General features: G+C 45.8%; 1 protein-coding gene across 1 annotated transcript in view; it reads left to right on the top strand.

Moving 5' to 3' along the window:
* Nucleotides 1-27007, top strand: part of SMS (spermine synthase) — a 216777-nt gene that overhangs the window by 43392 nt on the left and 146378 nt on the right. The window contains exon 2 of the mRNA XM_040423657.1: nucleotides 17244-17361. Within this exon, the coding sequence (XP_040279591.1) occupies nucleotides 17244-17361 (118 nt within the window). The remainder of the gene's footprint in view (nucleotides 1-17243; nucleotides 17362-27007) is intronic.

The raw sequence follows: 27007 nt of genomic DNA, 5'->3' as shown, positions 1-27007 counted from the left end.
CACTGCTAAAATTGGGTCAAAAAAGTTAAATTTTTTACATAAAAAAATACCATATTTACCAAAAATTTTTAAAAATTTGAAAATTTCAAAGTTTCAGTTTCTCTACTTCTGTAATACATAGTAATACCCCCAAAAATTGTGATGACTTTACATTCCCCATATGTCTACTTCATGTTTGTAGCATTTTGGGAATGATATTTTATTTTTTGGGGATGTTACAAGGCTTAGAAGTTTAGAAGCAAATCTTGAAATTTTTCAGAAATTTACAAAAACCCAATTTTTAGGGACCACTACAGGTCTGAAGTCACTTTGCGAGGCTTACATAATAGAAACCGCCCAAAAATGATCCCATTCTATAAACTACACCCCTCAAGGTATTCAAAACTGATTTTACAAACTTCGTTAACCCTTTAGGTGTTGCACAAGAGTTATTGGCAAATGGGGATGAAATTTGAGAATTAAATTTTTTTGCCTAATTTTCCATTTTAACCCATTTTTTCCACTAACAAAGCAAGGGTTAACAGCCAAAAAAGACTGTATCTTTATTGCCCTGACTCTGCCGTTTACAGAAACACCCCATATGTGGCCGTAAACTACTGTACGGGCACACAGTAGGGCGTAGAGGGAAAAGTGCGCCGTATGGTTTTTGGAAGCCAGATTTTGCTGGACTGGTTTTTTGACACCATGTCCCATTTGAAGCCCCCCTGATGCACCCCTAGAGTAGAAACTCCATAAAAGTGACCCCATCTAAGAAACTACACCCCTCAAGGTATTCAAAACTGATTTTACAAACTTTGTTAACTCTTTAGGTGTTGCACAAGATTTAATGGAAAATAGAGATACAATTTCAAAATTTCACTTTTTTGGCAGATTTTCCATTTTTATATTTTTTTTCCAGTTACAAAGCAAGGATTAACAGCCAAACAAAACTCATTATTTATGGCCCGGATTCTGTAGTTTACAGAAACACCCCATATGTGGTCGTAAACCGCTGTACGGGCACACGGCAGGGCGCAGAAGGAAAGGAATGCCATACGGTTTTTGGAAGGCAGATTTTGCTGGACTGGTTTTTTTGACACCATGTCCCATTTGAAGCCCCCCTGATGCACCCCTAGAGTAGAAACTCCAAAAAAGTGACCCCATTTTAGAAACTACGGGATAGGGTGGCAGTTTTGTTGGTACTAGTTTAGGGTACATATGATTTTTGGTTGCTCTATATTACACTTTTTTGAGCGGCAAGGTAACAAGAAATAGATTTTTTGGCACGTTTTTATTTTTTGTTATTTACAACATTCATCTGACAGTTTAGATCATGTGGTAATTTTATGGAGCAGGTTGTCACGGACGTGGCGATACCTAATATGTATCCAATTTTTTTTATTTATGTAAGTTTTACACAATGATTTCATTTTTAAAACAAAAAAATGTTTTAGTGTTTCCATAGTCTAAGAGCCATAGTTTTTTTCAGTTTTTGGGCGATTATCTTAAGTAGGGTCTAATTTTTTGCGGGATGAGATGACGGTTTGATTGGCACTATTTTGGGGTGCATATAACTTTTTGATTGCTTGCTATTACACTTTTTGTGACGTAAGATGACAAAAAATGGCTTTTTTTACACCGTTTTTATTTTTTTACGGTGGTCACCTGAGGGGTTAGGTCATGTGATATTTTTATTGAACAGGTCGATACGGACGCGTCGATACCTAATCATGTTTTAGTGTTTCCATAGTCTAAGAGCCATAGTTTTTTCAGTTTTTGGGCGATTATTTTGGGTAGGGTATGATTTTTGCGGGATGAGATGACAGTTTGATTGGTACTATTTTGGCGTACATGCGACTTTTTTGATCACTTTTATTACCTTTTTTGGGAAGTAAGGTGGGCAAAATTTCAATTTTCTCATATTTTTTTTATTTTTTTTATGGCGTTCACCGTGCGGGGAAACTAACATGACCGTTTTTTAGATCAGGTCGTTACGGACGCGGCGATACCTAATATGTGTAGTGTATTTATTATATTTTTTTTTTTTCAGTGATAAATGTGTTTTTTTTTTATCTTAACTTTTTTTACTTTTTTTTTACATTTTTTTGACCCAGACCCACTTGGTTCTTGAAGATCCAGTGGGTCTGATGTCTGTATAATACAGTACAGTATACTATATGGGGTACTGTACTGTATTTTACTTACACTTTGTCTGAACAGATCTATGCCTTTAGCATAGATCTGTTCAGCACCATGGACAGCAGGATGCCTGAGAAGGCGTCCTGTTGCCATGGGAACCTTCCCCGTCTGCTCAGTACTGGTCAGAACTGCGCAGACGGGGAAGGGTAAGGACGGGGCTGTCGGGGGGCTGTCTGAGGGCTCTCTCCCTCTCCCATTGGGGGGCTGCAAAGGCACAGCAGCCCCCTGATGGGAGAGGGAGGGTGCTCCCTGAGCTGTTAACCTTTTCCATACAGTGGTCCGTACGGACTGCTGTATGGAAAGGGTTAAACGGCTGACATCGCATCACCGATGTCAGCCGTTTATACCAGGGTTTCAGCAATGTGCTGACACCCTGGTATAACCACTGTCCACCAACGATTATTCAAGGGGAGGCGGGCGGGGGATCGCGATCCCGCCTGCCGCACCGCCCGCCTCCCGCACCGCCTGCGACACCCCCCCTGCACCACCCGCCCACATGATATCATTCAGGGGTGCAGGGGAGGGGGGTTAATAAAACTTTATTTCGGCAATTTTAAAGTTTGATCCCCGCGGTCAGAGACTGCGGGGATCAGAATCGGCTAAAAGCGCAGCAAACCGCAGGTCTGAATTGACCTGCGGTTTGCTGCGATCGCCGATATGGGGGGTCACTTGACCCCCCTCGGCGTTGTGACAGGATGCCGGCTGAATGATTTCAGCCGGCATCCCGTTCGGATTAACCCCCTGGGCGCCGCAATCCTATTTTAAACTCATGACGTACCGGTACGTCAGGGGTCCTTAAGGACCCGGGACCCATGCCGTACCGATACGTCCTAAGTCCTTAAGGGGTTAAACGGGTTCTGCAGTTTTTTTAAACTGATAATCTATCCTCTGGATAGATCATCAGCATTTGATCGGCGTGGGTCCGACACCCGGGACCCCCGTTGATCAGCTGTTTGAGAAGGTAGCGGCGCTGGCAGTAGCGCCGTGGCCTTCTCGATGTTTACCGCAGGCCCAGTGACGTCACGACTAGTATCACTGGCCTGGGCGGGGCTAAGCTAAATGAACAGAGCTTAGCCCCGCCCAGGCTATTGATACTAGTCGTGACGTCACTGGGCCTGCGGTAAACAGCGAGAAAGCCGCCACAATACTGCCAGCGCCGCTGCCTTCTCAAACAGCTGATCGGCGGGGGTCCCGGGTGTCGGACCCCCACCGATCAGATGCTGATGATCTATCCAGAGGATAGATCATCAGTTTAAAAGAAAATGCAAAACCCCTTTAAAGAATTACCAAGGCTCTGGCAGAATGAACTAGAATCATTTTCTAACCCTGCTGGACAGAACATGACATGCAGAACAGTTATACAGTATATGTTGTAATAAATGTTTAAAGAGATTTTCCAGGTTCAGAGCTGAACCTGGACATAACTCCTACTTCACCCAGGCAGCCTTTCTGAGTTGAGCATCGGAGCATTTCATGCTCTGATGCTCTCCTTTGCTCTGCGCTGAATCGCACAGAGCAAGATCTTTTACAGCAGATCCGGTGACCTACCGGGTCTCACCATGGAAATGCTAGGCTAGTAGTGGACCCAGTGACATCACCAGCACTAATGGATGGGCTTTAGCGCTGCCCTAGCCTGTAAACCGGCTAGGGCAGCACTAAAGCCTGCCCATCAGTGCCGATGATGTCACTTGGAACACTGCTAGGCGGAAGCCTCCACCTAGCAGTGTAAAATTATAAAACAGCCCTTGCCCTGCGAGATACAGCACAGGGAAAGGGAGAGCATCGAAGCATGAAATGCTCCGATGCTCATATCAGAGGGGCTGTCTGGGTGAAGAAGGGGATATGTCCGGGTTGAGCGCTGAACCCGGACAACCCCTTTAAGTCCATGGATGTTTTTAAAAAAATATAAAAGTAAGTGTCAAAAATAGATTTACCTTATTTAACTGTAGTTAAAGGGGTTTTCCGGGCCCTGAAAAAAAATTGAAGATAGCTGGGCTTGGTGTGTGGTGAGTTCAAAAGGAAGAAACTCACTCAACTGCTTTTGTCCCAGCATGGCTAAAAGTGGGACTTCCTGCTCCCCGCGTATCCCTGCTGACGGCCAATATATGGCTTCAGCAGTCAAGTGCCATGCCTCTTTTCTTTCTTTTTTTTTTTTACTTACACACCATGCCCGGCCCTCCCCAGCGGCATTGTGAGGAGCGGGGTAAGTATATTCACTGTGAGGGGCCCGGCATATGGGGGACATTTTTATATTATTGGATAACCCCTTTAACATTTTATGTTGTCATTGGTGAGAAATGGCTTTCCAGGTGTAGGTAAGTATTGTAAATGTATCAATAAGGCAAGGCTAGTCGAATTAATAATAATAGCACAGGTTGGGGGACCAGAAATGCGCTCGTTTTACGTTCATGTGAAATTGACATAAGGACCCTAATGTGAAATGCCATTAGTATGTGATCTCTCAGCCTTTATGTGCGTGTACCACACTGACATGTACAATCATTCTTCCAGCAAATTTGGGGGAATAAACGTTTCTCGTGGTGGAGACTGCCTGCTCGATGTAGGGAGTCTTAGGCTAATTTCACATAAGCGAGTTTTCCATCCAGATGCGATGTGTTTTTTGAGTGCAAAACATCCAGACTAAATCCTGACCCATTCATTTCAATGGCGTCAGAAAAGTATGTAGAAGCAGCACACAAAGTCTAAGTGACCACACCAGAATGCACTAGCCACGCCACCACCGCAGATCCTCAGCAGTCAACAGATGAACAGATAAGTAAAAGGCGACAGCAGCATCTCCGGTATCTTCTTTATTGATGGTACTTCAGTGAATGGGTACAGACAGCCAAATGCAACGTTTCGGCTACATTGTAGCCTTTCTCAATTTCTAATAACAAATGCATGTACCCAACCTAATATAGTGCAAATATTCCCTCCCTCACTTATGCGATAACCAATCCATTACACAACACCCACTCGTTTAAACTAAGCAATATACAACAAGGCATACTCAAGTCCTCATTTACATACTATTATATATCATAAAAAATACTTGTGTTGTCGTGAAGAGAGGGGTAATAATTGTGATGGTGTATACATCGACAACCTGGACTCCATAATAGCGTCTCCCGACATTTACTGCGCATGCTCATGTTCTCAATGATTGGTCATGATTGGCTTTATTGTGATGTCTTTATTTTGTTCTAATGTCCTCAATGCCTCTCTCTTTATGTGACATATTATACAGTTGTGTTCAAAATTATTCAACCCCCACTGAAATTGAGTGTTTTGGCCATTTTGACATTGATTTTGATCATTTCAGTCATCTTGTTTACAATTAAATCAAAGAGGCACTTGTAAGTCAGACAAATATAACATAACATTTATAATGAAATAACAAATGTCTTTTCTGTGCTCACATCATTATCAGTTTTATTCAACCCCCAAGTGACATTCAATCTTAGTACTTAGTACAACATCCTTTTCCAATTATAACAGCTTTTAAACGTGAAGCATAGCTTGACACAAGCGTCTTGCAGCGATCTACGGGTATCTTCGCCCATTCTTCATGGGTAAAAGCCTCCAGTTCAGTCACATTCTTAGGCTTGCGCGCTGCAACTGCTTTCTTTAAGTCCCACCAGAGGTTCTCAATCGGATTTAAGTCTGGTGACTGCGATGGCCACTTCAAAATGTTCCAGACTTTAATCTGCCACCATGCTCTAGTGGACTTGGAGGTATGCTTAGGATCATTGTCCTGCTGAAAGGTCCAACGTCTCCCAAGCCTCAGGTTTGTGACGGACTGCATCACATTTTCATCCATTATCTCCTGGTACTGAAGAGAATTCATGGTACCTTGCACACGCTGAAGCTTCCCTGTACCTGTAGAAGCAAAACAGCCCCAAAGCATGATTGACCCCCCACCATGCTTCACAGTAGGCAAGGTGTTCTTTTCTTCATAGGCCTTGTTCTTCCTCCTCCAAACATAGCGTTGATCCATGAGCCCAAACAGTTCTAATTTTGTTTTATCAGTCCACAGAACACTATCCCAAAACTTTTGTGGTTTGTCCACATGACTTTTGGCATACTGCAGTCGACTCTTCTTATTCTTTGGAGACAGCAAGGGGGTGCGCCTGGGAGTTCTGGCATGGAGGCCTTCATTACGCAGTGTGCGCCTTATTGTCTGAGCTGAAACTTCAGTACCCACATCTGACAAATCTTTTTTCAGTTCCTCAGCAGTCACACGGGGACTTTTCTCCACTTTGCTCTTCAGGTAGCGCACAGCAGTCGAAGTCAGCATCTTCTTTCTGCCACGACCAGGTAGCGTTTCAACAGTGCCCTTTGCCTTGAATTTGCGAATGATGCTTCCTAAGGTGTCTCTTGGTATGTTTAACATCTTTGCAATCTTCTTATAGCCATTGCCCTTCCTGTAAAGAGAAATCACCTCTTCTCTTGTCTTCCTGGACCATTCTCTTGACTTCACCATGTTTGTAAACACACCAGTAAATGTCTAGAAGGAGCTTGTCATGGTCTTACCTTCTTGCTGTTCTCCTTCGTTTGACATGTGCTGGCGGCCATCTTGGTTTCTGGGTTTCTTGTAGCCTCCCACCCTGCGGCTCCTCCTTCCCACTGGGAGGAGCTGGATGCCTAGCTCATATATATAGGAGGTCTGTGGCTTCAGTTCCTTGCTTGGTCCTCCTGTGTTCACATGCTTCTAGACTGCTGCTGCTTCTGGTTCCTGATCCTGGTTTCGTCCGACTACCCTGCTGGTTCCTGATCCTGGTTTCGTCCGACTACCCTGCTGGTTCCTGATCCTGGCTTCGTCTGACTACCCTGCTGGTTCCTGATCCTGGCTTCGTCTGACTACCCTTCTGGTTCCTGACCTCTGGCTTCGCAAAGACTCTGCTTCGGTTTCGCCATCCGTTTGGACTTTTGCTTTACGGCTTTATTTTCAATAAAGCCTTCTTATTTTCACTTATCCCTTGTTGTACGTCTGGTTCATGGTTCCGTGACATTAGGACCAAGCCATGAATTCTGACGGTACAGGGCCATCCTCGCTACCCACGCTGGTTGCCAGACTTGATCAGCAGGATCACCTGTTGGGTCGGTTCGCTGTGGCGTTGCAAACCCTGCTTGAACGCATGGCTCATTTCGCTCCCGTTGCCGATGGGTCGGTTGTCGCTCCTGGGCCCGCTCCTACTGCCGCTCCGGTTGTTGCGCCAGAGTCTACCCCGACACCTGTTGTTGCACCTGCGGTGTTTCGGGGTATGACCGGTTCTGCCCCTCTTCCACAGCGCTTTGGGGGAGAGCCAACTCAGTGCCGAGGTTTCCTTAACCAGGTGGGCATTTATTTCGAGTTGCTGCCACATGCCTTTCCTACTGAGAGATCAAAGGTGGGCTTCTTGATCTCGCTGCTCTCGGACAAGGCCTTGGCCTGGGCCAGCCCTTTATGGGAGAACAACAATCCGGTGGTTGCCGAGTTTTCCGGTTTTGTTGCTTCTCTTCGGAAGGTATTCGATGTGCCGGCTCGTGCTGCCTCTGCTGCGAAGCTCCTTATGTCCATCAGACAGGGTTCACGATCCGTAGCTGAATACGCCATTGAGTTTCGTACCCTGGCAGCAGAGGTGGGCTGGAATAATGAGGCTCTGGTCGCTGCTTTCTCTCATGGTCTCTCGGATGCCTTGAAGGATGAGGTTGCAGCTAAGGACCTACCAGTGGAGCTCGAGTCTCTTATTTCTTTCCTGATTTTGATTGACACCAGACTCAGGGAGAGACCTTCCTTTAAGGAGAGCCTGCGGAGGTTTTCTAACAGATTGGCGCCTACGTTTGCTGTCCCACCCGTGCCTCCCTCTCCTCCCACGCCTCCTGGGGATGACTTGTCTGGGGGTGAACCCATGCAGCTGGGGTTTGCTCGCCTGTCCGAGGGGGAGAGGGTACTCCGGAGACGCGAGGGCCGATGCATGTACTGTGGTCTCGGTGGGCATTTTCGGTTGGCATGTCCGAACCGTCCGGGAAACGCTCGCACCTGAGATCCTGTCGGGGGCAGATCTTGGGTGGAGTCTCCTCGTCCCCGGTTTCCCGTGTTGACAAACCACTGATCACTGTTGTCCTCTCCTGGGTCGGGGGCTCGGTGACGACCCAGGCGTTGGTGGACTCCGGTGCTGGTGGTTTGTTCATTGATAATGTGTTCGCTGCCGCCAATTCCATTCCTCTGCAGGCTCGAGGTTCCCCACTGGCTCTTGAGGCGATAGAAGGCAGACCCCTTCTGCCGCCACACGTGACTCATGAGACCCTTCCAGTGGGGATAGCCATTGGTGCCGTTCACAGAGAGTCGGTCTGCCTCCAGGTTATTTCGTCTCCACACTACTCGGTGGTCTTGGGGTACCCCTGGCTCCGGAAGCATAATCCGACTTTCGATTGGAGATCGGCCGAGATCCTCTCGTGGTCACCGCAGTGTGGGGCTAGTTGCATCCATGGGTCTGTCAAGTTGCTGTGTACTCTCTGTTGCCTCCTGAATACGAGGAGTACCGGGATGTATTCGATAAGGTGCGCGCGGTTGCCCTACCTCCGCACCGCCCATACGATTGTGCCATAGAGTTACAATCTGGTGCCGTTCCTCCTCGTGGCAAAGTCTATCCACTGTCGGTAGCGGAGAATGAGGCCATGGAGGAGTACGTGAGGGAGGCGCTTTCACGCGGACACATTCGCAAATCCTCGTCCCCGGCAGGGGCTGGATTTTTCTTTGTGAAAAAGAAGGGCGGTGAGTTGAGGCCTTGCATCGATTACAGGGGTCTCAATCGCATCACGATCAAGAACGCTTACCCGATACCCTTGATTTCCGAGCTGTTCGATCGCCTTAAAGGGGCCACGGTCTTTACCAAACTCGACCTGAGGGCGGCATATAACCTGGTAAGGATCAAGGCGGGCGATGAGTGGAAGACCGCGTTTAACACCAGGACCGGTCATTATGAATCCTTGGTTATGCCCTTTGGGTTGTGCAATGCGCCCGCAGTCTTTCAGGAATTCATCAACAATGTTTTCCGTGACCTGTTGCAGCAGTGTGTGGTGGTCTATTTGGATGACATCTTGGTATATTCTGAATCCATGGAGGCCCACATTCTGGATGTCAGACGAGTGTTGCAACGGTTACGAGAGAACAAGCTGTTCGGTAAGCTTGAGAAATGCGAATTTCACCGATCCCAGGTAACCTTCTTAGGTTACATCATTTCCGCTGAGGGGTTCTCCATGGATCCTGAGAAGGTTTCGGCTGTCTTACAGTGGCCCCAGCCCAGTGGTCTTCGTTCCCTGCAGCGCTTTTTGGGCTTCGCCAATTATTATCGGAAGTTCATCAGGGACTTTTCCATGCTAGCCAAGCCTCTCACGGATCTGACCAGGAAGGGCAGTAATTCCCAGGTCTGGCCGCTCGAGGCCATCCGAGCTTTTGAGGCTCTAAAGTCCGCCTTTGTGTCGGCTCCGATTCTGTCGCATCCCAACCCTGGGTTGCCCTTTGTCCTCGAGGTGGACGCGTCTGAGACGGGAGTAGGCGCCCTTCTGTCTCAGCGTAGAACACCAGAGGGTCCTCTGCTTCCTTGTGGGTTTTACTCCCGGAAACTGTCTTCCGCGGAGTGCAACTATCAGATTGGTGATAGGGAGTTATTGGCCATCGTGCAGGCCCTTAAAGAATGGAGGCACTTGCTCGAGGGTTCGGTGGTTCCGGTCCTCATCCTGACGGACCACAAGAATCTGACCTACCTTTCTGAGGCCAAGAGATTGACACCACGTCAGGCCAGATGGGCTCTGTTCTTGTCACGTTTTAATTACGTGGTCTCCTACCTACCCGGTTCCAAGAACATCAGGGCGGATGCCTTATCACGGCAGTACTCCGAGCTGTCCAGGGAGGAGTCGATTCCGACTTCGGTCATACCTCCGAATCAGATCTTGGCCGCCATTCGCACCAGCCTGACCTCTCCCCTGGGTGAGCAGATTTTGGCGGCTCAATCTGGTGCTCCCTCTGGGAGACCCAACGGCAGATGTTTTGTGCCTGAGGAGTTGCGCACTCGGTTGTTGCGAACCTACCATAACTCCAAGACCGCGGGGCATCCTGGAAAGAATCAGCTGTCCTGGGCTGTTTCACGTCTGTTCTGGTGGCCTTCCCTACGTTCCGACATCGCCGCATATGTAGCGGCATGCTCCGTTTGTGCCCAGAGTAAGTCCCCTCGGCACCTTCCGTTGGGCCTTCTGCAACCCATAGCCACCGGGGAGCGCCCATGGTCACACCTGGGGATGGATTTCATTGTGGACCTCCCTGCATCCCGAGGCCATACGGTCATTCTCATGATTGTGGATCGGTTTTCCAAAATGTGCCACTGTGTTCCTCTCAAGAAGTTACCCTCTGCACAAGAGTTGGCCACGATTTTTGCCAGGGAGGTCTTCCGGTTGCACGGTTTGCCCAAGGAGATTGTGTCGGATCGGGGGAGTCAGTTTGTGTCCAGGTTCTGGCGCGCCTTTTGCTCCCAGTTGGGGATTCATCTCTCCTTCTCCTCGGCCTACCACCCTCAGTCCAATGGGGCCGCAGAACGATCCAATCAGGCCTTGGAGCAATTCCTTCGTTGCTATGTCTCCGATCACCAAGACAATTGGGTTGACCTCCTGCCTTGGGCTGAGTTTGCCAGGAACACGGCGGTGAACTCTTCCTCTGGGACGTCTCCCTTCATGGCCAATTATGGGTTCCAACCTGCCGTGTTACCGGAGGTATTCTCTCCCCAGGATATTCCGGCTGTGGAGGATCACCTTTCCGTCCTACGTGCTTCTTGGGTACTGATCCAGAAGTCCCTTGAGGTCTCTGCGCAGCGCCAGAGACTCCAGGCTGATCGCAGACGAGCGCCTGCTCCTTCCTACCAGGTCGGAGACCGTGTATGGTTGTCCACCCAAAACCTCAACCTTCGAGTGCCCACTCCCAAGCTGGCGCCTCGCTTTGTTGGTCCCTTCCGAGTGCTTCGCAGGGTAAACCCGGTAGCCTATGCCCTTGCGCTTCCTCCTGGCATGCGGATCTCCAACGTGTTTCATGTCTCCCTGTTGAAGCCACTGGTGTGTAATCGTTTCACTTCCTCGGTTCCTCAGCCTCGTCCGGTCCAAGTGGGTAATCGTGAGGAGTATGAGGTGAGCAATATCCTGGACTCACGCCTGGTCCGCGGTCGGGTGCAGTTTTTGGTCCATTGGCGTGGTTATGGTCCAGAGGAGCGTTCCTGGGTTCCCTCCGCAGATGTCCATGCTCCTGCCTTGCTCCGAGCCTTCCACGCACGCTTCCCTCAGAAACCGTTCTTTACTCTGCGGAGGAGGGGCCCTTGAGGGGGAGGTACTGTCATGGTCTTACCTTCTTGCTGTTCTCCTTCGTTTGACATGTGCTGGCGGCCATCTTGGTTTCTGGGTTTCTTGTAGCCTCCCACCCTGCGGCTCCTCCTTCCCACTGGGAGGAGCTGGATGCCTAGCTCATATATATAGGAGGTCTGTGGCTTCAGTTCCTTGCTTGGTCCTCCTGTGTTCACATGCTTCTAGACTGCTGCTGCTTCTGGTTCCTGATCCTGGTTTCGTCCGACTACCCTGCTGGTTCCTGATCCTGGTTTCGTCCGACTACCCTGCTGGTTCCTGATCCTGGCTACGTCTGACTAACCTGCTGGTTCCTGATCCTGGCTTCGTCTGACTACCCTTCTGGTTCCTGACCTCTGGCTTCGCAAAGACTCTGCTTCGGTTTCGCCATCCGTTTGGACTTTTGCTTTACGGCTTTATTTTCAATAAAGCCTTCTTATTTTCACTTATCCCTTGTTGTACGTCTGGTTCATGGTTCCGTGACAGAGCTGAGTATCACAGTCCTTTTAAATCTGCCTAATTTGTGCTTATTATGCTTGATTGCTGCTCCTTGACATCCACAGGTGTTTTCAATACCTGATCGAAAACACTTGAATGAACCTCTGTTCTTAAGAGTGGTAGTCTTTAAGGGGTTGAATAATTGTGTCAATGAAGAAATCACAAAAAAAACATTTAATACTGTATTACAAAAACAATTGATGTCATTTTAGTTGCATTTGGTTCTTTAAAAAGTCCTTGTAAGATTTCATTCTGAACACAATTACAAATGTACACTAAATTCCCTAAAACCCTTTACAGCATTGGGGGTCGAATAATTTTGAACACAGCTGTATCTACGGGTCTTGTCATCTTGCTCCCTCAAATTTTGGCTGAGGTGGAGGACAAACTGGTATACCATTCTACATTCATGGGGGGAGTCCTGTGCTGGTGGCACTATATCGATGACATTTTCATGATATGGGCTGGAACCATGGAAGAACTAGAAGAGTTTCATCAACATTTGAATATGGTGGTTCCAGGCCTGCAGTTTACTGTAACTGCCTCTGAAGATGAATTACAATTCCTAGACGTGAGGGTATATGCTGAGGATGGGATCGTCAAGACGGATTTATATAAAAAACCGACGGACAAGAATAATGTACTGAGGTATGACCGTAATCACCCTCAATGTATGTTGGACTCGCTGCCATGGAGCCAACTGCTACGAGTGAGGAGAATAGTATAAGATGATGAAAACCTTTATGACCGAGTGGAGGAGATGTGTAATACATTTTCCGAGAGATGATACCCACGCAAATTGTTACAAAAGATAAGTAATAGGATCTTGGTGGTTGACAGGGAGACCACGCTGCACAATTTTCCAGTTAACAGGGGGACTCAGAGGATCCCTTTTGTATCCATGTTTGGCAGTCACAGTGGTGACATTGCCAACATCCTAAGGAAAGAATGGCACATTTTACACAGGGGCCTTTCTAACGTAAGGGAGTTTAATAATCCTCCACTGATAGACTGGTCAAAACAGACATAGGGAGTACACGGGGTGACAGACAGACTTTTTTGGTACCGAGAAAGATGGGCAATTTTTCCTGTTTGGGATGTTGCAATTGTGGTAACCTAATACATTTTTTGGAGTGTGGCCATTCTGTCAACCTGTTGAGATTCAGAGTGACAAATTCGGTGGGTGTATTGAGAAGAGGGGGTGATAAAGAACAAATCCTTAGGAAGAAGGAACTTAAATGGATTTTTACCTTGAAGTCACTGCAACCACATGGACTCAATATTGAGTTCAACATAAGTGGCATATATGAATTTAGGTGAGCTGTGGCTATAGAATATAAATGAATATGATCTGATTCAGTTATACGGCAATCATGATTTTAACCTTGTTTTAAATTGGCACTTTTTCTCTCCCTCCTTTTTTATAGATTGTGGGTATGATGCGACGGTGCGGATCGAGATACCTGGACTCCATTGTTGACTGACTATGTGGTAGGAGTGTATTGTTAGTCAAACATGGGGGAAGAGATGTCATTTATATGTAATAATATGGGGTCCCGTAATTGGGGGTCACTTCACTCCAACCTTTATATATTTTTGATGCATTGTCCCCTTATGTTATGCCCGCATTTAATCTATGGTATGATATTGTGGTGCGGTGCGGGATACCTCTGTTTGTATGGAGTAATTCCCAGCACGCTATATAGGATTTGGGGGAAATGCATATGTAATTCATGATATCCAGATTTTTCTCCTGTGAAAGCGTTGGTATCTATGACCAGAGGATGTTTTCCTGTTGCATACGTTAGCTTGACAAGGCAGAGTTGAATTATCATGTGATCTCCATGTGACCTCGTTTGATGACGCGATGTTTCGCGACATCCGGGTTTTGACCAATCATTGAGAACATGAGCATGCGCAGTAAATGTCGGGAGACGCTATTATGGAGTCCAGGTTGTCGATGTATACACCATCACAATTATTACCCCTCTCTTCACGACAACACAGGTATTTTTAATGATATATAACAGTATGTAAATGAGGACTTGAGTATGCCTTGTTGTATATTGCTTAGTTTAAACGAGTGGGTGTTGTGTAATGGATTGGTTATCGCACAAGTGAGGGAGGGAATATTTGTACTATATTAGGTTGGGTACATGCATTTGTTATTATGCTTAAGAAAGGCTACAATGTAGCCGAAACGTTGCATTTGGCTGTCTGTACACAAAGATGATACCGGAGATGCTGCCGTCGCCTTTTACTTTCGTATCCGCATTTTTTTTTATCCACATTTTTTGTGGACTCGTTGACTTCAATGGGTCTGCAGTCAGCATTTTTTGGACAAGTATAGGACATGTTCTGTATTTTGGTGGAACTGACATACGGATGCGGAAAGCACACGGATCAGGTCCTTTCTGCAAAATTCAGTCCCCGGACAATGGATCTGCAAACATAATGCAGACCGCAAAATGGATACAGTCACCTGCATGGGGCCTAAATCACATTTGGGCTGGAATTTTTTTTTTAACCAAAGCTGTATTTGGATCCAACAGGATGGTGAAGTATAAATCTGTCCGGTATATTACCGGTTCCATTAGAATCCATTTCTGGCTTTGACTTAAAGGGGTTATCCAATAGTAGAAATACCCCCCACAATGCCCGAGCCCCTCTTATGGACAATACTTACCCGATCCTCGGCATCTGCGTCCTTCTGGATTGCTTCATGGCCGCTAAGGAGGCTGGTCACCATCGTGGACTGCCATTGGCTGCTACCCCCATCGCCGGATGTTTTGATCTGTGCAATGGGGAAATGCAGCGGCTGCCATGCAGCGATCCAGAGGGACGCGGGTGCCAGAAACCAGGTAAGTATTGTCTATAGGAGGGGCCCGAGCATTGTGGGGGGTATTTCTACTTTTAGATTACCCCTTTAAGAAGCTGCATCTCTGACTGCATGTGTGATTCCAGCCTAAATGTGGCCATACACCATAGATAGCTGCCCCAAACCCACATGCATGTCCACGTGGCTCGTCAAGCATGCACATGTTCTCAGTGTGGAAAGGGAAGTAAGCAGCTGCCAGAGGCCCCACGTGGCAGCTTATCTCCTGTGAGAAGAAGGTCTTCTCCTGCCATTTAGACAGCACACATACAAATTAGGCAATTGGCTGGTCCTGACTAAATCGGTGGGTTTGGCTGACATTCGCTTAAGGCCTCATGCACATGGCCGTTGTTTGGGTCCGCATTCTAGCCGCCGTTTTTGCGGCTCACATGCGGACCCATTCACTTCAATGGGGCCGCAAAAGATGCAGACAGCACTCCGTGTGCTGTATGCGTCCGTTGCACCTTTCCGTGGCCCCGCAAAAAAAATAGCTTGTCCGGACAAGAATAGGCATGTCTACAATGGGCTGCCCGTTCCGTTCTGCAAATTGCGGCTTACGTTTTTTGCGGATCCGCGGTTTGCGGACCGCAAAAAACGGCACGGTCGTGTGCATGTAGCCTAATACGTATGGACACCTACCTGTTAGGTAGGAGTCACACGTCCATGTGCCAGCCCTGTTCTCTGTCTGTATTACTTGGTGTCTCATGGCCCATCCTCAGCTTTGACTGACTCAACCTCGCAGCATTGTAGGGATCAATGATTCTGTGAGTTTGTAAATCCTCGGTTGGGCCGTTAACGAGGGATGAGCTGTAAAGCTCGGGTTCGGCGTTCGAGCAGTGGAGGAATCCGATTATGGATTTCGTTATGACTTTTTTTTTCGCCCTGAATAAACGGAAACCAGACAGATCCGTTATGCTTGGCCATAGACTTCTATTATGACGGATCAAAACGGAATGCCTCTTAAAGGCTAAAGTTCGGTTTCGCTCATCCCTAACCTTGACACATCTGAGTAAAACAGACAGAGAACATGGCTGGCGCACAGACATGCAATTTAAACTTAAAGAGTTGCTGTCTCCGCTCCTGACATGTCTGCTTTAGTAAATAATTGTATTCCACATGAAATGACAATTCTGAAGCATTTCTTCTTTTGCCATTCTTCCATTACTGCTAGAAGTTTATGGATAAAGGTACAGATGGGTGTTTCCAGTTGGGGGGTGTCCCTGCACATTTTAGCATTGTTCAATGATCAGTGCTTCCAGTGGCAGACTGTTCAGGGACCCCCCCAAAAAAAAACTGGTAACACCCATCTGTACCTTTATCCATAAACTTCTAACAGAAGTAAGAGAAGGACTTCACAACATGGAGTCATAAGATTAGATGCTCCACAATTGTTATTATATGGACAATACACGTGGCTACTAAAACAGACAAGTCAGGAGAGAGGACAGGTCCTCCTTAACTGGATTCCTTCACTTATAAGTCATCAGATATGAAAATTTGCTGCCTCGTCATCTGGGAATATGGATTATATGTGATTTGGATCATTTTATAAACCCTAAACGATTAAAGGGGTTGTCTGGGATTGGGGACATTGCTACAAGTGAACACCAAGCACATAAATATGACATACATTCCTTTCCTACCTTTGCCAGACTTTTCTAATGCCCCGTTTTCATGTCATAAATCCTCTGCCGGAAGTGCCGCTTTTCAAAGATTCAGGATCCCTTACTGCTGAGCGAAGCCTCTGCTTCCGCTTCAGCCTCAGTGCCCTCAGTGATTATGCAGAGCGCACTGAGGGGCGGAAACTAGGTGGCAACACATGACGCTAAACCCCGCCCCTCTGGTCCGGTGACATCACCAGGCAGTGCGCTTTCTTCTCCTATGTAAAATACAGGCAAATGCAGCAGGCTGGAGAAAGAATGATTCAGGGGGGCGGATGCACAGAGGAGGTGACCATGTGCGGCAGGAAGTTAGCACTAATATAATGAGTGGGGGACTGTCGGAGCCCTGTAGAAGGGGAGAAAATACAAAAAAACATATGTGGGGACCTTGAATCGGCTATTAAGAGTGAGTAAACTTATAAAAAAAAAATGTTTTGATCCCGGACAACCCCTTTAAACTCTATAATTGCCCAAAGGTAAAAAATGAAGGGTCTTGGGTTGTAATTCTTTAGTAATGATAGTGGCACAGGCTGTGACGACCTCTGGTCAAAATTAGAGATGACTGCATGATCCAAGCAAGGTTATAACAGTGGAGAAATTTTGTTTTCGGAAGAATTGCCTTTCAGAAATGTTTTGTTTAATTGCTTTCATCTTACTGTTTTTAGCAGACGGAAGTGCCATTATCCAGGCGGTGCAACCCTTGTTTCAAGAGCATGGAATGACAGAGACTGTACATAGCTGGGCAGACCATGGGTACCTGGCCACATACACTGCGAATGACGGGAGGTAAGAAGGCAGACACGTGATACGTATGCTTATTAGTCATGTTCAGTTCCATGGTAATTATGTTACTGTGTGAGGATGTGATCTGTAAGCCTGAAGAGGACGTGCAGATTGAGACCCAGTTGGTTGTTCGTGTATTGATTTATTAGCATCTCCTTCTTAAAGAGTTTGTTCTATCAGAACAACCCCTGCACATGTGATCTGTTAGGGCACAGGGACAACATAAAATATCATAAAAGGGTTTCCCCTTGACCTGGAGTGATCGGCTGATTGCCTGTAGGGCTGAGTGAAGCACGCCCCGGATCATAAATCCGAAGTCGCTTCGTACAATTCTTCGTTTTAATGCCGTACAGAGACCTCTAATTGCCAGGTCTACTTCCATTTAAAAACGTGGTTTGTTTTCGTAAAACAGGGAACCTGTCATGCCCCTAAGGTCACTTTCACACAGTCACTTTTTTTGTCTGTGCTTTCCATCAGTGATTGTGATCCACAACCAGGAGTGGAGTCTACACTGAGATCAGGTATAATGGAAATATCTGCATCTGTTCCATTTTTGACCGACACCTGGTTTAGACTTGGCTCGAAATCATTGATCAAACGCTGATTGAATGAAAGCGGCCTAAGGTCCTCTCTGAGGGCAGCATAGCGTAGTGACAGACATTCTGATTTCTGCAGTCTGTCACGTGTGGATTTATGTAGTAGTCTTAGAAAACTCCAGCAGTGATCTGATGTATGTATGTATGATACTTGGGCTCCTCCTACCCTTAGCAGCTGAATGACAGGTTTCTTCCTATTACTGTGCATAAGGAGAAACCTGTTAATCAGCGGCAGTGGGGGAGGGTGCAAAACAAATTTAAAATGCTCAAAAACTGTATTCCATTGACTTTTTTACTTATTTTGTTTAAATGTGTAGTTTACGCTAATCTTAATATGTAATACATAGTGTAATGTCGCTGTACCGCAGGCCATACAACCATTCTAACAGAGAACCTGTCACCATGAAATGCAGTGCCATCTGCAGGCAGTGGGTTATAGAGCTGGACGAGCTGAGAAGTTTGATATATATATTTATATCTCCAAACACCCCTGTGTACTATCAAATACAGCTATTACTGTATACACACTTACACAGGGAATGCTATCAATCACTGATAACACCTCCCCCATGTACAGATATCAGTGTATTCACACTTGCACAGAGAAGGCTATTAATCACTGATAACACTTCCCTGTGTACAGCTATCAGTGACTGACAGATTTCTCTGTATACACAGTTACACAGTGAATGCTATCAATCACTGATAGGACCTCCCCCGGCTACAGCTCTTTGACTGACCGCAATCTCTTTATAGACATTTACACGGAGAATGCTCTCATTCACCGATAACACCTCCCCCATGTACAGCTATCAGTGACTGACAGCTATCTCTGTATATACACTTACACAGGGAATACTATGATTCACTGATAACACATCCCCTGTGTACAACTGAAGTCAAAATGAGCAGAGATTTAAATATGTAAAGTTTTATTGAATCTCTTCCCACAAAACTGTATATCCTCCTGCTCTATAACATGCTGCCTGTAGATTACACTGTATTTTGTGGTGACAGGTTTTCATTAAAGGGGTTGTCTCACTTCAGCAAATAGCATTTATTATGTACAGGAGGATAATACAAGCCACTTACTAATGTATTGTGATTGTCCATATTGCCTACTTTGCTGGCTGGATTCATTTTTCCATCACATTATATACTGATCAAACGTTTCCATGGTCACGACCACCGTGCAATTCATCAGTGGTGGTCATGCTTTCACACTATAAGAAAAATCACTATCTTATGTGTGCTCCCACTGTCCTGGCCACCAAATAGGCCAGCGCTTTTTCCTGTAATGTGCAAGCATGGCCACCACTAATGAATTGCAAGGTGGTCGTAACCATGGAAACGGTCAGTGTATAATGTGATGGAAAAAGGAATCCAGCCAGCAAAGGAGGCAATATGGACAATCACAATACATTAGGAAGTGGCTTATATTATCTTCCTCTACGTAATAAATGCTATTTGCTAAAGTGACACAACCCCTTTAAGGCTCAGCTCACATTCACCTATTTGCATACATTTGGTGTGTGCAGTGGGAAAGCTGTTGACATACATGCTAAGAATGTTCATAGGCCCCTATGGGCATATGCTGTATCCTTTTAGTGTAGTTAACAACAGAAAGCCATGTGGCTGAATGCCCAAACTTTACCCAGTTATAAGTGCTTATAAAACTTTTAATAATCACACGTAAATACGCTATGTGAGCACCCACAAAAGGTTAAAACCCGCGTTGTTCAGTCCATATGTATGCAATGGTACTATGATGTGACACTTGTAGCTTTAGGGGGACGTGCACTTCCCCTATCAAACTACCTGAACACTGTTGCCAGTAACAAAACTAGCCCTGAGTACATTAGTGTTGCCTCAGCTATTCACTGACATGTTGTATCTCACCGATAACAATGCAACGCCATACCCTGGTTACATCACTATTTGTGAGCGCTTGTAACACCATAAACTGGTTACACTTGAAATGAATGATAACCTGCCCAAACCCTGGTGAAGCCAGTCCCTCTGGTGAAACATGTCGGGGGCAGATAGTTGGTTTTTAGTTGTCTTTGTTCGGTCCTATGTTATCATTAATTTCAAGTGTAAACCAGTGTATGGTGTTACAAGCGCTCACTAATAGTGATGTAACCAGGGTATGGCGTTGCATTGTTATCGGTGAGATACAACATGTCAGTGAATAGCTGGTGCGGTAGTAACTAGCGCACCTTTTATAGCTATATCCTTGTTCTCTGTTTCTGAGACTGGGCCTGCAGTCTGCTTCTGTACAGACCGGTTGTCTGGGACCAACCGAATGCAGATAGATGCAAATATGTATCTTTGGTGTAATAAAATGTTAAACAGCATATGGACACACGTGTCTTGCTATGATGAAAATGTTTTAGCAAAAATCTGAAATTATACTTCTCGCCTGCATAAGATATTGTTAAAGAATTTGGGTGAATTTATCAAGCCCTGCAGTCCAGAATTTTGGCTTCAAAAAGTTGCAAATTGGGGCTTTTTGGCTTTTTTGGGGTCCTTGCGCAAAAACATTGTGACTGTTCCATCGCCACCTACAGATGTGGAGTAATAATTTGGTCAGGATTTCAGAGTAGATCACTGACCTACAGGTGAAACTCGAAAAATTTGAATATCGTGCAAAGTTAATTTATTTCAGTAATGCAACTTAAAAGGTGAAACTATCATATTAGATAGACTCATTACATGGAAAGCGAGATATTTCAAGCCTTTATTTGTTATAATGTGGATGATTATGGCTTACAGCTTATGAAAACCCCAAAGTCACAATCTCAGGTACCCTCTGCTCAGGGGGTATGGATTAATTAGCTGACTAGAGTGTGACACTTTGAGCCTAGAATATTCCACCATTTCACAATATTCTCATTTTAATTTGCATTACTGAAATAAATGGACTTTTGCACGATATTCTAATTTTTCGAGTTTCACCTGTAGGTGCAACTAGGGTACTCTGTTAGGTTTGATACTGACATTTCTAATTTTTCGATTCTAAGCTGCTGCAGTGCATGTGACCCTGTCCCCGTCCTTGTGGAAGTTGACAGCTGGGATCTAGTCTCACAGTGGAAACAGCACAAATTCTTGTTGTTGCTTTCATTCATTCTCGTCATGTCTACTGTAACTCATTACTGATTGGTCTTCCCCTCACTAAACTCTTCCCCCTTCACTCTGTCCACCCCTTACACCGATGCCTCTAGCCCGTGCCAGTCACTACACTGGTTGCCCATCCACCAGAATACAGTTCAAACTTCTCACCCACAAAGGCCTCCACAGTGCTGCCCCTCCAAACATCTTCTTCCTCATCTCCGTCTACCACCCTACTCGCACTCTCCATTATGTCAAAGATCTGAGATTAACATCTTCCATAATTCAAACCTCTTAATCTTGTCTTGAAGACGTTTCTCGAGCTGCACCTGTCCTATGGAATGCACTTCCCCAGAACATCAGGTTTCCTTAGCTTCATATGTGCCTTAAAAACACATATTTTCAGGCAGGCTTATCATGTTTCCTAATCTTCTCCCAGTAACCCCCCTTTCTCAACCGTTATTCAGAACCGAACACCTTCTTCTGACAGTAATATCCACACCCAATGCTCTAGCTCAGGGATGCTCAACCTGCGGCCCTCCAGCTGTTGTAAAACTACAACTCCCACCATGCTCTTTTGTAGGCTGATAGCTGTAGGCTGTCCGTGAATTATGTGTGTTCTAGTTTTGCAACAGCTGGAGGGCCACAAGCTGAGCATGCCTGCTCTAGCTCATGCAGCTTTGCCTGCACAACTCTATTTACTACATAGGTGGCCGGACCACTTAGTAAAACAACCAACTTTATCTTTTGTGCCCCCCCCCATTGATTGTAAGCTCTTGCGAGCAGGGCCCTCACTCCTAGTGTTTTATTTATTACCCTGTAGTTTTGTGATGTCTCTTGATGTGTACTGTATATGAACCCTCTAAATTGTAAAGTGCTATGGTGGCGCTATATAAATAACGATTATTATTATTGTTATTAGTGAAGACAGCTTGAGGGAAACAGAGCCCAAATGAAGTGGTGGGGAGCAGGGGAGTATGGATTTCTTCACTGGTAATGCTGGGGGGTGGGGGTTTTAAAAAAACGAAATCCTGGACATCCCCTCTTAAGACACTTTTATCTAGCTTTATGCCACTTTTTGTTTGGCTCTAGACCCATTTTTTTTCGACAAATGTTTGGCAGAATGTGGCACATTTTTTAAGTGTAAACATTCAAGGGGTAAAGTCATTGATGGCAAGTATGTATCACTGAGGCTTCTGGTCTCCTGGAAGTATTTTGTGACCAGTGATGCTAGGACACTGAGTCTGTTGGTTAGGCCTCATGCACACGACCGATTTTCGGGTCCGCATCCAAGCCGCAGTTTTTGCGGCTCGGGTGCGGACCCATTCGCTTCAATGGGGCCGCAAAAGATGCGGACAGCACTCCGTGTGCTGTCCACATCCGTTGCTCCATTCCGAGGCCCCGCAAAAAAAATATAGCATGTCCTATTCTTGTCCGTTTTGCGGACAAGAATAGGCATGTCTACAATGGGCCGTCCGTTCCGCAAATTGCGGAAGGCACACGGGCGGCTTCCGCGGTTTGCGGACCACAAAAAAACAGCACGTTCGTGTGTATATAGCCTTAGGGTTGGTTAGGGGAATTTGGGTTCAGTATTTAGGAGTGACTGAACAGCTTGGGTGGGAAAGTCACTCCAATACTCCATCCCGGGTGTTCATTGCCTCAATCAGATGCCAAACTAATTTAAAAAAAAGTCTAACTTCCACTGAGCAGTGTGTGCTGGTCTGAGAGTAAGACCCACTGAGAAGACCACTGTGCCAAGTGGAAGCTCCAGGTGAGCCTAAAACGGGTTAGGAACCTGTCACACCTTGTGGGTACTTGACTGTAAGGACATTTATTTTTCATGAACTTTTACTTGTTGCTGAAGCAAGCCTGTATAATTTGCCTTTTGTGACCAATAAATCCTGGACAAGGAAACTGTATCTCCTCCAGTGTGTGCCTTTATTGCCCAACGAAGAGACTGTTCCTAAGGGCAATGGCATGAAAATCTGTATATGGTGAAGTCTGCCAAACATTTTGAATGTCCTGGGTTAAAGCAGCAGGAGGACTACAACAGGAGTCTGTTGTAATGGATGAGCCCATTAAACAGATGTGAAGACCCATCTACAGCCGCAGCAGGGGCTCATGCAGAGGCTTTACAGGCTCAGCGGCAGGGTAATGCTCAGCAACCGGAGACTAACCGCCTCCTAACAGAGCAAAGGGCTGCCCTAAGAGAAGCAGTGACTGTGCAGCAAGTTGTGCTTGTGGTGATGGTGTGCCGAAAACCATGCAGTCTGCCCTGTAGAGAATGACTACTGAGGATGATGTGGAGGCCATAGTAAGCCTTTCGTGGCTCTCCAGTCAATTATGGAGCCAGCATGTCAGCCCACTGGTCTAAAGGCAGTTTTCTGTGTCTGCAATATTCTTAAAGACAGTCAAATAGACCTCACCTTGCAGGATTCCAAGGAGTACAGTAAACTAAAAGCTGAAATACTTCACGCCTTGGGGTCGGTCCAGCAGTCCAGGCCCAGCCAGTACAACAAGAGACTTTTTGCAAAGGAAAACTGCCAAGGTCACAGATGTTTGATCTATTCCACATTGCAGCCAGAGTCGTCTTCCCCAGAGCAGATGGTGGGAAAGGTTGTGATGGATCGATATCTATATTCTCTTCATGTGCTAGTACAGAGCTGGGTGCCCAAGGAGGTCCACAGAATGCTGACCACCTGGTAAACCTTGTGGAGAGGTATATCACAGCGGAGAACCTTCTTGCTGGGGCAGATAACATATTGCCACCTCCATGTAATCGCAAAGTCTTTGCTGAGCCCAGTAAGAGGTTGTTTAAACCTGGGGAAGAGCGTGGCAAGTGCCAGTGGGCAAGAAAAGAAAACCACTGGAAACCGATTTTAAAGCTCAACACGACGATGTTGTTTGTTGGAAGTGTCATAACCCTGGGCACATTGCAGCACACTTTGTCCTGTGGCAGCCGATCCTGTGGAGTGTGATGTGGCGGTGCCAAACTAATTTTAAAAAAAGGCAAACTTCCACTGAGCAGTGTGTGTGTTGGTGTGAGAGTAAGGGCTCATGCACACGACCGTTGTTGTTTTGCGTTCCGTTTTTCACGGATCCGCTGTTCTGTATCTGAGTTTTTTTTCTTCTTTGATTTAAGTCCTCTTCTGTTCTGTTATTCCACAAAACATATCCGTATGGTTTCCGTATGTGATCCGTTTTTTCCGGATTAGAAACGAAAACAGTAACTTATTAATCACCAAACACATGTGCATTATGGGCTGGGCATAGCAATTTTACAGTATGGACCCGCAAAATACGGATGACATACGGATGTGTTCCGCGTGCGTTCCGTATTTTTTGCGGACCCATTGACTTGAATGGGGCCTTGGACCATGATTTGCGGTCAATAATAGGACATGTACTACTTTTTTGCAGAACGTAAATACGGAAACGGAATGCACACGGAGTACCTTGCGTTGTTTTTGCGGACCCATTGAATTAAATGAATAGTTTTGCATACAGTCCGCAAAAAAAACGGAACGGAAGCAGAAAGAAAATACGTTTGTGTGCATGAGCCCTAAAGCCTCATTCACACGTCAGTGATTTCCACAGCCAAAAGCAGGATTGGAGCCTCCACAGACATGAGGTATAATGGGAAGATCTGCTCCTGTTCTGTGTTTACAGCCACTCCAAATCACTGACCAAAAGACTGACGTTTGAATAAGGCCTAAGATCCGCTGAGAAGACCATTGTGCCAATTGGAAGCTCCAGGTGGGCCTAAAGCGGGTGAGACACCTGTGTCACACCTTGTGGATACCTGACTTTAAGGACATTTCTTTTTCATGAAATTGTACTTGTTGCTGTATAATTTGCTGCTGGTGACCACTAAACCTGGACAAGGAAACTGTATCTCTGCCAGTGTGTGCCCGACTAAGAGACTGTCTGAAGGGTCCCATTTCACACTAGACGTAAAAATCTGGACCAGAATTCTTGCATAGTTAACGTGAAAGATCTCTAAGTAATCTAATATATATAGATTTATAATTGACAGATTCAGCAATGTTTAATGCGTAACGAAATGGCTTGACATTGTGCTATTGAAATCTAACTTTCTATTAGTCAGAAGCAGATCGTTTAGCTGTATTGCCATAGTGAGCCTCTAGCATGCGGTGGTTTGCTGATTCTCTAGAAATAATGAAGGGATTAGCAAGCTCTAATGAATGTGATCCATCCTGAGGATGGTCGTGATCTGCTTTCTAGGTCATGGAAGGCTCTGGGGTATTTTCTCACAATTTCCTTGAATACATCTATCAATGAACCATTTGGCAGATTGCCTTATATAATGTGCTTTTAGCTTTGTCCCTGCAGCAAGCTCTAAACGCCTAAAATAATTTGGGGGAGACAATTGGAGTGTTCAGTTTAGATGGAATGGGCTCTGGGAGATGCGTGTCCTGCTTGAAAACATCACATGAAGCAAATATAAAATATTCTGGGAAGCACGAGGTCCATTTCTTCATTCTCAAGGTCAATGTTTTCCAACTAAACACCAAGAAATCAAAGCCACAAAAGTTGCTGGAAATGTAGGTTAGTTGTGCATTGAAGCCGATCGGTCACCGCTCCTGATTTGTCTGCTTTAGTAAATCCGTGTTCTGGGGCATAGGTTCTCATAACTCTGCCGTGCCGTTCCTCTGTCCTAAATGTAGGGCTAGTAAAAAATATCCTGTTATTTGCTTGAGGTTTTTTGTTTGTCGACCTTGAATTGATTTGTGGATTAAGTTGTATCTTCCTGATGGCATTTTGTAAAATAGCAGATGATTGTCCTAACCTGAGGACAGCTAAGCTCCAAGAGGGTCATTTGTGCTGCTTTTTCTAAAGGCTATATTAGGAAAGCTCAAGATGAAGATATTTAGGGCAGCTGACTTGGCTATCCCAATGTGTGATTTTTCCACAAAACTTTGCTAGGGAATATTTTTTATAGTGCTGTAATAGAAGGCTAGCTTCACATCTGCGGCAGCAATTCTGGCAGGCTCTTCCGACAGAGAACTGCCAACTGGAATTCTCCGGATCCGGAACTGCTGGATGCAACCGGATATTGATGGCATCCTGAGGTTAGATCCTCAATATCCAACTCTTGAAAAAACTTTTAAATATAAAAAGGTCCAAATTGTGTTCAGATTACGGTAATTTCATAATATACTGTACCTTTAAAAGCTTGGGAGCTCCATTATCTTGATACAGAGCTCCAAATCCCCTGCTTAGCCATAGAGTTAATTTAATGTTATAATTCTGGTTTCCTGCAGCTTCCACGATGGGATTAGGAATTTACTGAAGGCAGATTTATTATTGAGCTCAATGGGAACTGAATAAATCAGAGACAACGCCTCTGAGATAAACACTGCTGCAGCGATCCCCTAGCAAACAACTGCAGTATGAATGTCTTCTAGACTATGAGCTGTTCTTAGAGATCGGCTCTGTGTTGTAGATCGTAGAAGAGGGGTCCAGCGTGGGGGAGCCCCCTCTAGGATGTCCATGTGCCCTAATAGCCAAGAAGAGAAGAAGATAGCTGAGGCCAGACATTGGCTGCAGTGGTCACATGTTCTTAACGGGATGCCATGGGTGCAGCCAGGTAAACAGATTTAGGCCGGGTTTACTCCTGAAAACACAACCCCAACCCCTTTAAGGGGTTAAACAGAGTAATTCATGGGTACATTTCTGATATTTTAAGATAAATACAGAAAGTGCAAAAAAAATGCCAGCCCCTCCTACCTTCATCTCCCCCTTACGTTTGGCCCTATTTCATCTCTTATCTGATATTTTGCCTGTGTCCACTGCGCAGATACAGTAGATTTTGCTTCCTATACCTGCGTACAGGTGGACAGAGCTAGGGATAGCTAAGGATGGGGTTAAGGCGGTAAGTCACATGGTTAACACCATTTTAATTGCCATGGACGCAGAGA

The sequence above is a fragment of the Bufo bufo genome, chromosome 3 (assembly GCF_905171765.1).
Source record: "Bufo bufo chromosome 3, aBufBuf1.1, whole genome shotgun sequence".
Lineage (NCBI taxonomy): Eukaryota > Metazoa > Chordata > Amphibia > Anura > Bufonidae > Bufo > Bufo bufo.
The sequence above is the reverse complement of the archived record's forward strand: the minus strand, read 5'-3'. Positions and strand labels throughout refer to the sequence as shown.